This window comes from Eulemur rufifrons, chromosome 9 (assembly GCF_041146395.1).
Source record: "Eulemur rufifrons isolate Redbay chromosome 9, OSU_ERuf_1, whole genome shotgun sequence".
NCBI classification, from domain to species: Eukaryota; Metazoa; Chordata; class Mammalia; order Primates; family Lemuridae; genus Eulemur; species Eulemur rufifrons.
Genome location: NC_090991.1, coordinates 12,612,359 through 12,629,344, shown reverse-complemented (window position 1 = coordinate 12,629,344; position 16,986 = coordinate 12,612,359). Strand labels below are relative to the sequence as shown.

The 16,986-nt window shown below is 38.2% G+C and overlaps 1 protein-coding gene across 5 annotated transcripts in view; it reads left to right on the top strand.

Moving 5' to 3' along the window:
- The window catches only part of KIAA0753 (KIAA0753 ortholog), a 61,065-nt gene that overhangs the window by 27,471 nt on the left and 16,608 nt on the right, over window positions 1-16,986 (top strand). For 3 of the 5 annotated variants that reach the window (XM_069483431.1, XM_069483432.1, XM_069483430.1), the window contains 6 exons: window positions 5,179-5,345; window positions 6,848-6,964; window positions 8,019-8,108; window positions 8,356-8,445; window positions 13,632-13,707; window positions 14,677-14,760. In XM_069483431.1, the coding sequence (XP_069339532.1) occupies window positions 5,266-5,345; window positions 6,848-6,964; window positions 8,019-8,108; window positions 8,356-8,445; window positions 13,632-13,707; window positions 14,677-14,760 (537 nt within the window). In that variant the 5' untranslated portion in view covers window positions 5,179-5,265. Of the gene's footprint in view, window positions 1-3,825; window positions 4,059-5,178; window positions 5,346-6,847; window positions 6,965-8,018; window positions 8,109-8,355; window positions 8,446-13,631; window positions 13,708-14,676; window positions 14,761-16,986 lie in introns of all 5 variants that reach the window. The other 2 variants (XM_069483428.1, XM_069483429.1) reach the window with 1 other exon arrangement.

Below are 16,986 nucleotides of genomic sequence, written 5' to 3'. Positions count from 1 at the left end.
CTCCTTGTGACCTTGAGGAAGACACTTAAGGATGTGGCAGCCTTCTTATTTATTTTTGTTGTTTTTTCCATATGATCTGGATTTCAGAAGGTTACCTTTTTCTGTTTGTTTTAGATATCACTCTACCTAATTCTTGCACTCCGATTTCTTAAACTCTTCTCTTCCCCATCCACCCTTAAAAAAATGTCATGGGGAGCCACTGGGTGGAAAACTCTCTGTGCCCTCTTCATCTGGGATATATGCTTGAGCCTGATTTGATCAGCTGCCTTGTGATTTACATAATTGTTGGCTGGTGCAATGTTTTAGCGGCTTCCGAAATGTTCTTTCAATGGTTGATTGCGTTAGTATAACTTGTCAGCTATAAGGATGGTGGCTCCCTTCCCACCACCAGCAGTGTCCTCAAACTCGCTTCTGAAACTTACATTGCATTTACAGGCTGATTTATGCAAATCCTAAGTGAAAAGGTATCAGGACCTAGAGTCAGAGTTGCTTTGATATATCTAAACTTGGGAGTTAATAAATATATTACAGACTGAGGATTCAGTTTTACTATTCTTCTCTTCCAATTTATATTTCCTTACGCCGTAACTTCTATAGCTTTGAAAAGTACCCAGTTAAAGTAGACAATGCAGGGTAATCTGACCCTTGACTTAACTGCTGTTGAAATAGTCTAAATTAAATACACAGAAAGGAATGAAAAGAATAAACATTGTGTATCTACTACTTAGATTTAACAAATATTAACATTCTTGCTTTATTTGCAAGAATTTTTTTTTAGGAATAAAGTACAGCACAGGTTAAGTATCCCTTATCTGAAACTTTGGAATCTGAAAGGCGTCAATAAGCATTTCCCTAGAACATAATTTCTGCACTCTAAAAGTTTCAGATTTTGAAGCATTTCAGATTTGGGGTGCTCATCCTATTCCCCTTACCTGTGCGGAATATATTCCAAGATCCCCAGTGGATGCCTGAAATCAAGGATAGTGCTGAACTGAATGCCATCATTTACAATACGTTTTGTTCATGTCTTCCACCCACAAATCGAATGCCTTTTCCATCTTAAATAAGCATTTATCACATACTATGGCTGTAACTTTTGCAGTGTGAGGTGTGACAGCAAAACTCGCGTAAATCTCTTTTTCCCGCTTCACAATTTCACAAACAGTAGATTCTTTCTTACCGTAGATCTTAACAACCTCAGCATTTGATTTTTTTTCTTTCCTTTTCACCTAAAGAAGGCACTTTCCAGCTTCTTTGGCAGATCTAAATTGCCAGATCACTACCCTTACACTTTGGAGCCATTATTAAGTCAAATAAGGGTTACTTGAACACAAGCACTAAGATACCACGACAGTTGATCTGATCACCGAGATGACAACCCAGTGACTAAGGGTCAGGGAGCATGTACAGCTGGATACACAATTTAAACCTTAGGAATTGTTAATTTTTGGAATTTTCCGTTTAACAGTTTCAGACCCGTGGCTGATGATGGGTAACTGAAACTGCGGAAGGGGAAGCCGTGGATAATGGGGAGCTCCTGTGTGACAGGTGCAGTTGAAGTCCCTTTGATATCTTTCTCCTCATTCCATTCCCCTCCCTTCCTCAGTATAGGTAACAATTGTTATTATTGCTTAATAGACCTGTTCTACTTTGATATTTGTACTGCTCATGTGTCTATAAACTGTATAAAGTGTTGTTTTATGTATTAATAAATGATATCTTCCAGTATTCATCATTTTGTAGTTTGCTTCCCCTCCCATTATGTTTGTAAGATTTGTTCGTATTGATACTTGAATTCAATTCATTAATTTACCTGTTGTGTAAGTTTCCCTTGTATGAATAAATCTTAGTTTATTCTTCAGTTCTTCTTATTCATGGGTATTTGGGTTGTTCCTTGTTTTTTGCTTTTATAAACAGAGATGAAGTGAAGTGAATGTCCGTGTACCCACGTGAGAGTTCCTCTAGGCTGAGCATATACCTAGGAGTGAAATTGCTGGGTTGCAGTGTGTGCGAATCTTCAAGTTTACTAGAGCAATCAAGTCGTTCTCCAAAATAGTTGGGCCAATTTACTCCTGCACTAGTAGTTTGTGAGAGTACTTGTTTTTCCACATCTTTTGGCGGATATGAAATGGTATCTCATTGTTTGAATATTTCTGATGACTGTTGAAGTTGATCGTCTTTTCATATTTTTATTGATAATTCAGATTTTCTATCTCAATTTCCAGTTTATATCCTTTGCCTATTTCTCTGTTTGATTGTTTATTTTTCTTATAGTTTTGTAGAAGTTCTTTATATAGTCTAGATATTAGTCCTATGTTAATTATGTGCATTACAGAAATCTGCTTTCAGACTTCGGCTTCTCTGATGACTTTGTGGTATCTTTTTGTCAAATGGAAGTTTTAGTTTAGTGTAATTAAATTCAAATATGTCAATATTATATTTGACCTTAAGGAAGTCTTTTCTGCCCTGATGTCATACTGATAGTCTCCTGTATTTTCTTCTTAAAGCTTTAGAGTTTTCTTTCTACATTTAGGTCTTCATTCTTTTAGAATTTAGGTGTTCAGTGTGAGGCAAAGATTTAGTTTTCTTTTTCTATCTGTGGATACCAGTAGTCTGAGCATGTGTTTTGAACAGTCCGGTTCACACTCACTGATTTGTCATGCCAGCTTTGTTACATCCACCCTGTTTCAGTGATTTCTGCCTGTCCCACCATCACTCCCACACTGCCTTGATCTTACAGTTTTATCACTAAGACTTTATCTCCAGTAGAGTAAGACTCCTGCCTCCTCCCCACTCCCCGCTTTGTTGTTCTTCAAAATTACTTGGGCTATTCTTGGGGTTTTACTCTTCATATGAATTTTAGGATCAACCTGTTTTAGATCCATACACAAAAAAAAATCTGTTGAGATTTTTTAAATTGAATATGCGTTTGAAATTGTAGATTACTTTGGGGAGAATTGACATCTTTATAATCTATTCATTCATGAAACAATTTTTATAGATTTTCTTTCATGTTCTTTACCTTTTAATTTTTTTCTGTGAAAATCTTATACCTCTTTTATTAGATTTCTTACCAAGTACCTCATAGGTTTTTCTTTTGCCAATGTTGATGAGATTTTTTTCTCTTATATTTTTAATTAGTTATTTTTATGTATGGGGTCGATACTAATTTTTCTGAGTTTATCTTCTTATATCCAGAAACCTTGCTGACCCCTCTTCTTAGTTATAATAGTTTGTCTGTAGATTCTTTTGGGCTTTCTATACAGACCCTTACCTCATTTTCAAATAAAGATAGTTTTATTTCCTTTCTTATTACAGGTTGAATGTCATGTATGGAGTTAAGACTTTATTCTGTATCAAATTAGGAGCCGTTGAAGGCTTTGCATAGAGAAGCAACATTTAAATATTTGCATTTTAGAAAAACAATTTTGGTAGCCAGATGACGGTATGAATATAAGCAAGGAATCAGTTAGGAGACGCTATTATTATGGTCACAAGATACTGCAAACATGACCTTGGATAGTAGCAGAAGGAAGGAAGGGCAGAGATAAGTTTAAGACATATTTCAGAATTAGGATCAAAGGGACCAGGTAAATGAGTAAATATGGGAGCTAAGATTCAGGAGTCAACCATGACACCCTGGTTTCAGCTTATAAAACTGTAGTGGTATTCGTAAGAGGAGGAGCAAGTTTAGCAACAAAATACCTGGTTTCTCAACAGGAGTAGGACAGATATGTGGAGCTTATCTGTATATAGATAATCATTCTCAGTGATTTGATTTGAGTAGCATTTCCCTCAGTTTGTCCTTCTGAAATCTCCATGTAGATAAGTATCAGCCTGATGCGGAGCTTCCAGTGACCCAGAGGTTGGAGAGTGAGCTTGATTTATTAGATGCGGATATCCTTCCGGAAGAAGCCCCACTTATTCCAGACCAAAGTGCAAGCTTCAAAGACGAGGCAATAGCCACGGCAAAAACAAAAGCAGTGAAAAAGAAGCCTGTGACTGAGAATGTGCCATTTAGGAAGAAAGACACTCTGGCGCCAGCGAGACTACAGCAAGTATGAAATCATTTCTTTCTTTGGGCCAATTTATATTAAACTGACATTGTCCAAGATCACACAAGCTAGTGTGCAGTGGAGCCAGGATTTGAGTTCTCAGGCAGTTGAATGCCAGAGCCCTTGTGTCTAACTGTCTAAGCTGACTGAACAACATCGCTCTTGGTTGTTTTTATATTTTAACAAAACATAAAAATTTTTAATATTGTTACTAGATCAGGGCATTCTCTCACGTCCTGGTTCAGTAAGATCCTAACTAATTCGATACCAAGATCCTAATTGGGCAGGCTATTTTAAAATTAAATTTCCAAGTCAGAAGCATAAATTTATGCTTCTGACTTGGAAATATAAGATCTGAGGGGGTTAAGATTTGGTTTCTGCTAAAGGTAAATATTGATTAATAATGATCACTGAATATTAAAAGACATTCTGGGGTAAGTGCTTTCTCAGATGGCTTTCAGAGGCAGCTGGGTAGTTAGAACTTGGTTGAAACTAGGTTCATTTTAAGCTTCTGTTTGAAACTTAACTTAAGGCCCTACGAGTGGAAAACTGGCCAGAAGACCACGTCCCGGTCTGAATACCCTTATTGTAGTTACTGCCATTTGCTAGTGCTGTCCAAAGGCTTTTGTAGCAAACCTATACATTGTCAGGTGGACTGAGAAAAAGGAGATTCAGCAGTTATCACCAGTTACTGACTTTATTCCTTCCCAAACAAACTCTTATGGGGGTCATTGGGAAGTCAGGATTGAACCTGTGAGAATTCAGCTTGGTGCTAAGAATTTAGCTTGGTAGCAAATTTACCTCTAAAGAATATGGTCTAAAAAGTTTTTGGTTTAATTAGGAAAAAATTATAAATAAATAAAAGCATATTTTATGTATAGTTTATGTAAGTGGCAAAGCCAGGGATTTCAATTCTACATCCTTCACCCCCACCCCCTGCCAAGGTTGCTTCAGTGTAATATATACCTTCCCTCAAATTTTTCCCGTAGTGCTTTCTACTTAGGTTTTACTGAATGGGTGCATGTGGAGCATGGAGACACTTGGAGCTTCAGTGGGTCAAAGATTGAAACCAGAGTTTCTTTGGTATTCATTTGGCTTTATAATTTGTACTTATCTCTTATAGGGATTCCACAAAGCTGAAAGAAGTAAACAAATCCAACCTCACAGTAAAAGCAGGTTGCAACAGACAACAGTCTCATCCAGGTTAAAAATGAACCGACAGCCTGTGAAAGACCACAGGGCTCCATGGATACCTCCAAACCCCACGTCCCCACCAGCGTCTCCTAAATGGTATGTAAAAATTCAAGGGACTATTTGGGTATGTGATTTTATTTTCCCTCCGCAGATGAAAGGTGACTATAGCTTAGAGCAAATGAAGTAGCAGCCTTAATTCTCCCCATTAAGAAGAAATGCTCTTTTGGGTGAGTAATCCATGAGAAGTTTTTGTCTAGAAGCTTTCGCTTCGTTTTGCTCCCTGACTATGTGGTTAGCATAACCTGTGGGCTAGCCCAGCCCAGAGGACTTGTGTCGTCATGTGGAAGATGGTGGACTTCCCTTTACTTGTCTCTTCCCACAACAGATTCTAGTTATTTGAGGCCGGGACTGTTTGTCTTTCTTATACTTGAATGTCCAGTGCCTGGCACATAGTAGGCATTCAGTAAATCTTTGCTGAAGGAATACATATTTTAAAATAATTCTAATTCCAAGTCAAGATAATGATAAAGTATAAAACCATATGGATTTTGTCAACAGTCTTAACTGCGGGGGACAGTTAGGATAATGCCGACATTACTGTCCTGTCACTTTCATTCACAGCACATGGAAAATGAGGAGAAAACAGGGCTAGAAAGAAGGGGAGCAGGGTTGAGTTAGGTGGCAAATAGTCTTTTGGGGAAATGGTTCAAAGGTCAGGGGAGCTTGTTTGCCATGGGACAGTAGTTCTTGAAAACACAGTCGAAAGAACAAGGAGATGGAACAGAAAAAAGAGGGCAGCGTAAAGCAGTAACATGAAGAGAGGACAAGGGAGAGGCTCTGCCTTTGGAGCTGCGAGAAGTCAGGGCGAGCAGCCTGGTGGAAGAGATGCCCCTAAGATTCTGAATGGTTCTGAAGGAGTGGTTGTGTCCATCCATCAGCCCTCGTTTTAAAGTTGCAGAAACAGTGTTTAGAGGATTTAATGTCTTGCTCATGTAACAGAGCTGGGGCCAAGATTAAGTCTTCTGATTTCATAATATGCTTTTTTGTTTTTATTATTCTGTTCTGTTTTCTGTATTTTTGTATATAAGTATTAATACAGAGTTGTGCATTGAGTTGGTAAGCTCATAAAAACATCCATTGGTTGAAGTTTGTATTGCAAACCAAATATACGGTGGACTGTCTTTCAGAGTGAATGAGTGGTAGGTGGAGGAAGGGGCAGATAAGGCTTCTAGGTTTACAGTGTTGTGTTAGGCCTTACTAAGGTACAGAATTACCTTGTAATACAGGATGCAATTAGTGATCCTTATCCATATATTATATAATAGGATTTTGTTGAAGTTCACCTAGTATTCTGTAATTGACCATTGTTTTTCATTTAAAATAGTGATTGCTTTATTGAAGCAAAGGAAAATTTCTTTTGACCCTGAGTCTGAGTGCTAGAGGATCTCACTCTTCTTCACACTCAGCTTGCAATTTAGCCCTATGCCACAGATCACCATTAAGTTAATGCTGTCATCTTCTCTGGGCTGGCACCTATTTGGCTGAGTTATTGGACATGGAGTGAGTGATCACTAAGGTGCACTTTTCCATTTTTGCAGTGCTGCATTGCTAAAGGTGAAATCGAGCCCTAGAGATGCCACAAAAGACTCTCTCCAGCAAGAAGTTACTCAAGAGGAAGGTCAATTGAAAGGTGCTGTTGAGCACGAAGCAGCCAGGTTTGTGCTGGTATTTTTCAAATCTTTGAAAATTAAAGGGCTACTTTTACATAGACTCTGAAGCAAACCCTTTCTTCCCTTTTTTATGTATAAAGTTGGTTATTTAAAATGTAGATTATTAAACTTTTTTGTCAAACTATACAACATACCGTGAGCCCCTCTTTTATTCCTTCTTATTTCATTCATTCAAGAATTATATGCATGTCAATTGTATACCAGTTGCTAGTTTTGTAGTGGCACAGTTGTGAGCTCTATGGAGACTTTTTAAAAGGAGGAATAAGATATCTCAGCCTCTGCTTACTTGACAGTCAGTAGAGAAGGTATGTAATTAACTATAATTTAAGATAGAACGTGGTATGTAACCTAAGAACTGAGAAAGGAGAAGTAATAGTAGAAGTTACTTCTTGCCACAGAGGTCCAGGTTTCATGGAGGGAGATGGAAGTTAAGCTAGGACTTACAGAACAGGCAGGATTTAAGTAGGGGGGGATGAGGCATAGGAAGAGGACAGTGAAAACAGGTTGCTCTGCATTTGTTTGGCTGAAATTATTCTTGCATTTATGGGAAAGCAAAAATGAAAGTGGGCCATTAAATAATTGGGTAATATTCACATGTCCAAAAGAATCAAAGCCCTTTCACATACTATAAATTTGTACACAGTTAACTTTTCCCTTTTGTTTTTATTTGACCTCATTATGCCTAGATGGCTTTGCTGGGGGTCCATTTTTTTCCTCTCAACTTGAAGATACAGCAAGATCTTTGTTTCAGTCTAACAAGAAATCCTAGGTACGGTGATAGCTAGTTTTGTTGACCCTTTGCAGGGGGTTTCTTGTTGCTTTACACACTAACTTAGAGTGCTTTTGTACATACATATCTTTGTACGTGGAACATGACCCGGAGAGCTTTATGGGTACAGAGAGGTTACATTATCCACTGAGTCCCTCAGTGGAGCCAGGATTGGCGCTGTGGGGGGATCCTAACTTCTGGTCTGTTGCTGTGGCAACGGCACCCTGCAGTGTGAAGGCAGTACTGGTTTGACTCTTGTCTGTCTGCTAGGCTCGCTTGGCTTGATGCTGAAACTTCCAAAAGATTAAAGGAACTAGAAGAATTAAAAGCCGCAGAAATGGACAAAATGCAAAAAAGGAGGTAAATATTTGTTCCTGGGGTAGAAAAAGGTAAGCAGGCCTATTCTACATCATCTAACTATTTTAACAACGAATTGAGATTGGGTGGGTCTAGCCATACTTCTTATGTTTATCGGCTGTTTCCGGCTGTTTCCTTAGAGGACTATGAAGTCACCTAAGAAGCCTATGGTGTAGCCAAGATTGGAGCCCAGAGGAGTCCTGACTCTGCTTTGAGGAGAGTTGGGGTGACTCTTTGTACTGTTCTCTAGGCTTGACTGGCTTGATGCTGAAACTTCTAGAAGAACAAAGGAACTAAATGAACTCAAAACTGAAGAAATGGATAGACTTCAAAAATTGAGGTATGCGTTTGCTTCTGAAGAATAGTGGATGCTTGCCTGTTCTAGTTGATCTAGATAGTTTTAACTACTGACCTGGACTGTGTAAGCTTAACTTCCTTACATGGATGATGTATGTTATACCATATTTTTGATGGGAAATGTTTCTTTGTGGAGTTTGAAGGAGAACTGAAAAAACATCTAAAATTCTGGGGAGGTTCTGTTTGAAAGATCAGAATCTTAATATTTGTTTATTTTACTATCCTCAAAGATATTTTTCTCTAGCCAGATGCCCTTCATTCTGAAGGTAGCAGGTTAGTATGATGTGCACGTTCTGCTCATATGAGTGAATGTATAGATACTTTTATTTCCCATGTTAGCTTGAATGTAGCCTGAGGTTTCAAATACAGTTGCCTTTTTCATGCACTGCCTACGAGCCTTAGCACCTAACCGTAGGCACAAAGAAACATGTTAAAAGATTTAGTTGAGCTGCTACAATTGGCTCATTTTTTCAGCTCTGATAATAATTCATCCTGCAGTCAGATTAACAGAACAGTCATTGAAACCTCGGTGCATTCTGTCACCATTCATCATAGAGTGTTCAATCTCAGGTTAGAAGGGCTGTGGTTCTGTCATTCGAGGGCCAAGGTTTTTTGTCTGTCGTTGAGATTGCAAGTCATACAATCACAGATTCTTAGGATTTGAAGAATCTTTTTTCCTTAACTGATGTTTTCAGCCCCTCTGCACTGTCTCCACGAAGTAACTGTGCAGCATATTCATACACACACTCTGCGGTGGGATGGTCACTATCATCTGAGGGAGTCCCATTCTTGGTCATCTGTAGCTATTAGAAGGTGCTACCTTAGATCATGCTGAAATTTGATTCCTTATGACTCCTACCCACTTGTCTTTTAGGCCTCATGGCGAAAGCTTAATCCTCTGCACCGTGTTTATCCCTTTGTGTGTTTTTTATTAAAAACGGAACATACCATACATATAGAAGAACATACTAAATGCTTATGTACAATCCAAAATATTACCAAATGAGCATGCATGTACCACCACCACAAGCCAAGAAATAGATCATTGCTGCTACTGTAGAAATTTCCAGAGTGTCTGTCCATAGTTGCATCCCCTTCCCCCACCAAGGCAACCACTGTCCTGATTCTTGCATTCATCTTTTTATTACTCTTTTTCATAAATCTGTCATCTGTGTAGTCTCCGTAACAATATAGTGTTTAATTTTGAAAACTGAGACACAGGCATAAACCTGGCTGAACAAGGAAAGGGCAATGTAGCTGGTATCAGATGAAGACTCCAAGGGGAAAATAAGTTGAACAGAGTCTGGATGGTAGTCTGACTTGTGCTTCCCTGAGAGCCCCATCTCAGGACGTCAGTGAGCAAATGTGGAGCTTACCACATCTGGGAGGCTCTACGTGAACCACGTACACTGGACTTCAGGGAGAAGCCTGGTCAGGGGAATGGGTCATCCTGTACTGCTCTACTTCTCAGCTCTTTCTGGGGGTGAGTGTGGGTGAGTGAGTGACCTCATCAGAAAGCAGGTCGTAGAGAACAGAAACTTCATCAGCAAAGGGCAAGACAAGCCAGGAATCTAGGCCAGCCCTGCCTTTATGGTTGGAGCTCCTGTTTCCCATGTTTTTATAATCTTCCTCAGTTTACTTGCTTGTTGTGATGAAGCACATCCTAATTTAGCTTCTTGAGAAAGGATGAATGGGAAATCTTTTTATATCTTTCAAGTCTAAAAATGGCTTTATTTACTGATAAACCTTACTACCCTCATATTTGCTGTTAGCCTTACTGGTTATAGAATTCTTAATTGAAGATTATTTTTATTGGAAATTTTTAAATTAAACTTTTTATTGTGAGCTAATCATAGAGGCACATGAAGTTATAATACAGAGATATTTTGGGTTGCCTTTACTCAGTTCCCACCAGTGGTAACATCTTTGGAAACTATAGTGTAGTATTGTAACCAGGTTATTGACATTAATATAGTCGAGATACAAAACGTTTCTGTCACCACAAGGATCCCTCCTATTGCCCTTTTATAGCCACACCTACTTCTCTCCTGCCCCCGTCCGCTGCTTGGCTAAGTAACCGGTGGCAACCACTCATCTGTTCTCCCTACCTTTACTTTCGTTATTTCAAGAGTGTTACATAAGTGGAGGTATATAGTATATAATCTTTTGGGATTGACTTTTCTTTCCTTACATAATTCTCTGGAGATTTATCTGGGTCATCACATGTATCAGCAGTTCTCTCCTTGTTGCTGAGTAGTAGTCCATGGTGTAGATATGCCATAGTTTGTTTAACCATTTGCCTGTTAAAGAACATCTGGGTTGTTTCCAGTTTTTGGCTATTATGAATAAAGTTTCTATAAACATTTATGTATAGGTATTTATGTGAACATAAGTTTTCATTTTTTTCTGGGATAAATGCCCAGAGTGCAATTGCTCTGTTGTATGATAGTTGTATGTTTTGTTTCTTTTACCAAACTGCTATACCATTTTCCAGAGTGGCTCTCTGTCGCCAATAACAATGTTTGAGGGATTCAGCTGTTCTGCATTTTTGCCAGCATTTGGAAGTGTCACTACGTTGTCTTTTAGACAATCTGATAAATGTGCAGTGGTATCTCATTGTGATTTTAGTTTGTATTTCCTTAATGGCTAATGCTGCTGAACATCTTTTCATGTGCTTGTTTGCTCTCCACTCACTCTTCGCTGGCCTGTGGCCATAGGTGGTTCTGTGGTGTTGGGTGGCAGTAGCGCAGTTATTTTCTGAAAGTTTTCCATCTTCCTAGGCTGCCACTTTCTTGGTCCTTTGGCTCAAGAGAGCTTTTATTGGTTTTTTGTTTGTTTTGTTTTGTTTGTCTGCACCTCTTGGTGTTTCTAGGTTGCTGGCTTCTCTAACACCCAGTCTGAAATATATGAGGCAAAAAGAAAACTCAGGAAACTCAGCACCATGTCATTCTTTGGGCCCCAGTGTCCCTAGCTGGCCTGGCTTCTCAACATCTTTCCTATTCCCCTTATGTTTGTTTATATTTAATGTCCAAGGTTCTTAGTTATACTTAACAGGAAGAATAGGGGAAAGTACATTTATTCTACCACTCCAGAGGCAGAAATATGATCAGAGTTTTTAAAGCATTGTTTCATTGTCTTGTTTCCAGTAAGAAATCTGAATTCTGCTTTTTATCCTTCTTTAGAAGCTTACATATAGACTCTTCTTTCTCCTCAGTGTTCTGAAATTTCATAGTGATAGGACTTAGTGTGGGTGTATTTTCCTTCATCTGTAGACTTCTTCAATATGGCAATTTAGGTCCTTCAGTTCTGAGAAATGTTCTTGCTTTATTTTGTACTTGTTTTTCTTTCCTCTGTTTTCTCTGTCCTCTCTTTCTGAAATTCTTGTTCTTTGGTGTTGGACTTCCCAAATTGGTCGTCTGATTTTCTTATCTTTTTTTTTTTTCTATTTTCTTTCTCTCTCTCCTTCTCTTCTTCTCTTTCCTCCCCGCAGCCCCATCTTGCCCCACTAGATTTTTTCAAACTTATTATCTAACCTGCCTATTGAGTTTATCATTTCTGCTATAGTATTTTTAAACTTTAAGAGCTCTATTATATCTCCAGATTTCTCTTACTTAGTAGTCTCCTATCTTTCTTTTATGGATACAGTGCAATTCTCTTTCTCTCTGAGTATATTAACAATAGTTTTTTTTCCCCCCTTTGCCCTACATAATCTCTTTCTTTTCCTTCCTTAGATATCTAGTACTCCTTGGCCAGATATCTGAGGTTTTAGAATTTGTAGGGGACTGGCTACTGATGGAAAACTCTGAGTATGTGGGTTGGACTTAGTATTTTAGTTTTAGGGTCTTTTTTTTTTTTCTTTTTATTATGTTACAATTTACATGTAGCAAAATGCAAACAACTTAAAGGTATAGTTCAGTGAGTTTTGACAAATGTATATACCTGGGTAACCAAAACCCTAATCAAGATAAAGAATATGTTCATCAACTTAGAAAGTTCCCACGTGTCTTTTCTGGTCATTCCTTACTCCACACTATCCCTGTCCCTCACAGAGGCAGCTACTCTCTGATTTCTTTCACCATAAATCACCTTCCCTGTTCTTGGACTTCATATAAATGGAATCATCAAGATCTGCTCCTTTGTGTCTGGCTTCTTTTGCTCAACACAATCTTTGAGATTCATCCACGTTGTACATACATGAGTATAGTTTATCCACTTTATTGCAGATTAGTATTCCATGTGTGAATACTAAATGTATGTTTATTCATTCTCCTATGAATTAACATTTGGATTGTTTCTCATTTTTAGTTAGTATGAATAAAGCTGCTGTAAATATATCCCCCTGTTTTCAGCATGGTACCTACAGCCTCAGCTGTGATTGGCTGCCCCTAGTCAAGAGACCCTTCAGAGAATGAGCAACCAGACTTCTCTTAGAATTGGAGATAGGCAGCTGTCCAGTTGTGTGAAGTAGGGAAAGGGACTAGGGGGTCTAATTTCTCAAACATCACTTGACTCCTATCTTCATTTTTTTAAGCTGCCCCCTGCTAGCTTAGCCCAGGCCTAGATACAGCTGCTACTACAAGTCGTGTGCTTGGCTAAGTCAGCAGTGCAAATTGTGTGGGTTCTCAGTTTTTCCCATTACTGGCCTAGAAGTCAGCTTTCTCAGGTCAGCTAAGGTAGTAATAGTTACCACTTTTGTCCTTTGTTTTCCAGGACCATTTTTTATTTCTCCTTGTCTTTGTGGGTTTATATCTAACTCTACTATTATTTTAGTAGGGTTTGGGGTAGGGAACAAAATTTGTTTTGTTTTGTTTAGTCTACTAAACTCTTTAGTTATTTAAAGGCAACCATTATCTTTTTAAAGTATACTCAGAGCCTAACACACTTCTTCAGATCCTTCCTAAACCCCTGTGCACAGAGTGAGGTCCAGGACCAGCGGTGTTGCATCACCTGGGAGCTTGTTGGAAATGCAGAGTCTCAGGCCTCACTCAGACCACCTGAATCAGAATCTGCGTTTCAGCGAGATCCCCGGGAGATTTGTATGGCTATTCACATTTAGAGAAGCTCTGTAGTTTTTATAATCATTGTATTTCCCTTCAGTTGGAGTGATAAATATGCAAAATAGAATATTTTTTGCTTTTGATTTTAATTTTCAGTTTCATTTCTAAATAGTGTTTCTGCCACCCAGTTAGACAAGGTTGAGGAGTCTGTTCTGGAGCGTTTGAAGCCTCTCTTGGAGAAGGCCCAGGTAATCTAGTTCATCTCATTTGCTTGCCTTTTGGAAGTTCTGGGGTAAAAACAGTTACTACAGAGGTCACACTGCCTCACCCCAGACCACCGCACATTATTGATGTGTCCTCCGTTGTGGGGAAGGGGTAAAGACAAGGGGAAGAGAGAAGAGTCCCACTTATGAAAAAGGTGAGGTTACAGTTTGGTGAACAAATTTAGATCGCAGTCTTCATTATCAAATAGATCTATTTGTGATGTCAGTGTTCAATTAACTGCTTCCATTTTAATGTGCTCTTTTATCTCAGTGGTTTGGAACAATTGGCTCTATTTTTCCCAAGGAGGGAGGTGTTAGGACAGCTTCTGTGCACAAACCAGTACTTTCTTGAAGATGAAATTACATCTGGCATCACCATGGGGTTGTGCCACCCTTTTGTAAGCACTAAGCCAAATTCTGTAGCCAGACCCTGCAGAGCCGACCTGTAAATAGAAGCAGTCTTGCTTGTATGAATAGATGAGGCCACAGAACAATATTGTAATTTAAAATGGAATGAATGACATTCTGGATCCCTGAACAAGCCACTGAACTTCTATATTTCTAGTTTGAGAACTGTTAAATTATTATTAGAGTCCATGGAAATCTCAGGAGTATAGAACTAAGGAGGGCTCTCAGAGATCGAATAGTCCAATTTCCTCATGGTATCATTGAGGAAACTGTAGAACAGAGAAGTTGAATGACTTGCATAAAAAGCACACAGCTACTCTGACAATGTTTACAAAGTTGAGGGAAGAAAGAGTGGAAAGCCAAAACCAACACATGGCACATTTATTTTCATGAAGACAAAGTGCTTTGAATTGCTGCAAAAAGCCTAATGTAGCTAAAGCTGATGAATAGTTCCACACAGAAGTTATTCTGGTAACAAAATTCATTTGTACTAATGTGAGCTATAAATTTCTATAATCCATGAATGTATTTGTCTGTTTTTAATAGAGAGTCAGTTCTTCTACAGAAGCAAATAATCATTTGAAGGACGGTCCATCAGTAAACACAGCAACAGCCCAGCCTGCACGGGAGGTATGTGTTGTGTGCTGTTGATATTCTGGTATTATTGCATGATAATGTCTTCAGTTGTAACGAAAATGGTATGCAGATTGCTTTGCAAACACTAGATTATCCTACTCAAGAAGGGTGACAATTATTTTTCACATTTGGCATGTTAATTCCTATGTGTATATTTAGCATTATGACTTAGATCAGCCTTGCAAACAATGCACAGAAATCTCTAGAGCCACAGTTTTCATCAGTGGCTCTTTATCTCTCCTCCTGATGACAGAGTATGCATGCCCTGTGTGGCCCTGAATGTTGATGGCCTGTGGCAAAAGAATAGCCGCCCTCATTTCCTTTCATTCATCCTAGTTTCACTCATTACTGGCCTAATTTCCTTTATACTTAAGCCCTAATATTTATCGTTAGGCAAGCTTGTTCTGAGTGCCTAATATGTGACCAGTATCTGGCCTAGCAGAGAGAAAAGGCAGCCGAGGAAAAAAATAAGAACATTTGAGAAAAATAAAACCATTTTATTGTTGTCTACCCTATACTCTTCCTCTGGAGGACTTGTTTTTAATATTTGTAGGAATGTTCCTACCTTGCCTAGGCTTAGGGCTGCAGAGTAGAAGGTGCAAGTTACATTCATTTAATCTTTGTGGACGTTGGAAAGACATTTATTGCATTAGTTGCCCAGAGCACATAAAGGGCAGAGCAAATATAGAGGTTTCAGAGTTAGAAGGAAGCTGGAATGAAGTTCTACCAGTCCAATGACCTTAGGAACAGAAAGAAAATAGGTTTTGAGACTATATCTCTATTCTAATTATTAAGCAATATTTTAGCTGCAGATTTTCATAATCTCTATAATTATAATTTAATCACACCGATATTTTGTGACAAAATCTCCTGTGAGGTGAGGCTGCTAAGACTGGAATTTAAAAGCCTGCATTTAGCCATTACAAATTTTCAGGTATGCTCTGGCTTGGAGTTTTGTGCAGCATGGCAACCAAACGATATTTTTTTCCTCACAGAATAATGGAGCTAATGTCTAACTCAGGGAGACAACTCCATACATTTAATATGCAAGGAAAATGAAGTGATTACAAATGCTGATAATAAAACAGACATGTTTAAATATTGCTAGGAATGATGAGCCTTATATATAAGAATTATGTTGTAAGCATTAAATGGTTTGTGGGGGGCAGGCAGAATAAAAAGGTTTTAATTTAATGAAAGAGAAAAGTAACTCTATCTAATATGTAGAATTCTGGGCTGTTGTTAAACACCAACATCATTGCAAAGAGTTTGCCAGGCAGCAACCAAGAGTCAATGTTTATAAAGAAATGAATAATAACAAACAAAAGCAAACAAACAAACTCAAAGAAATTGACATGATGACGTAGAAAATTTTTTTTAATTATGTTAACTTATAAAAGATCTGTGGGACCTTGAGTGCAAATTCTCAGAATTCTCACCTTTAAAATGGAGAAGACATTTGCAAGTGAAGTATAGCTCTCCACAGATTTACTTATAGACAAGAGGATCTCTGACGTCAGGAAAAAGCTCTTGGAAGGGGACCGTCATAACACATTTGTCTGTTACTGCAGCTGTTGTCATTAACTAAATCTGCACGTGAAATATATTTTTCCAAAATGTATGAGCTTTTTTAGAATTAAAATTTATATATGCACATGGCCAAAAATTCAAATAATTCATAAAAAGTATAATATGAAAAGTTACACCTCACCGCAAACAAATACCATTTGCTGTTCTGTATCCTGCTTCTTTCCTTATTTTTTGGTGCTTTTTCCATACTAGCACATTGAGACCTTCTTTTTGTTTTTTAATGACACGTAGTATTTTTGGTATTCCACTCTTTATAGATAGGAAGTGGACACATGCAAATGCAGACACGTATCTTAATTAACTAGATGTGTATTATTGGTTGTATATTTTTTGTAATTTTATTGTATTGGTTATTCAACGTAATTTTTATTTCTTTAAGTTTGATTAAGGTTGGGCATTTTTTTCATAGCTTTATTGGCCATTAATATATTTTTTTCTGTGAACTGTTAAAATATTTCTTAAATCGCCATAGCGGTAACCATCTGTTGAGTGTCTTATTTCACACCAGGCACTGTGCTGCTGAATGTCCCAACGTGTAAGCTCTTGTGAAATCCTTACAACTCTGAAATGTAAGATTATTACTTCCATAGTACAGGTGAGAGGATTCAGGCCCAGAGAGGTTAAATAAAC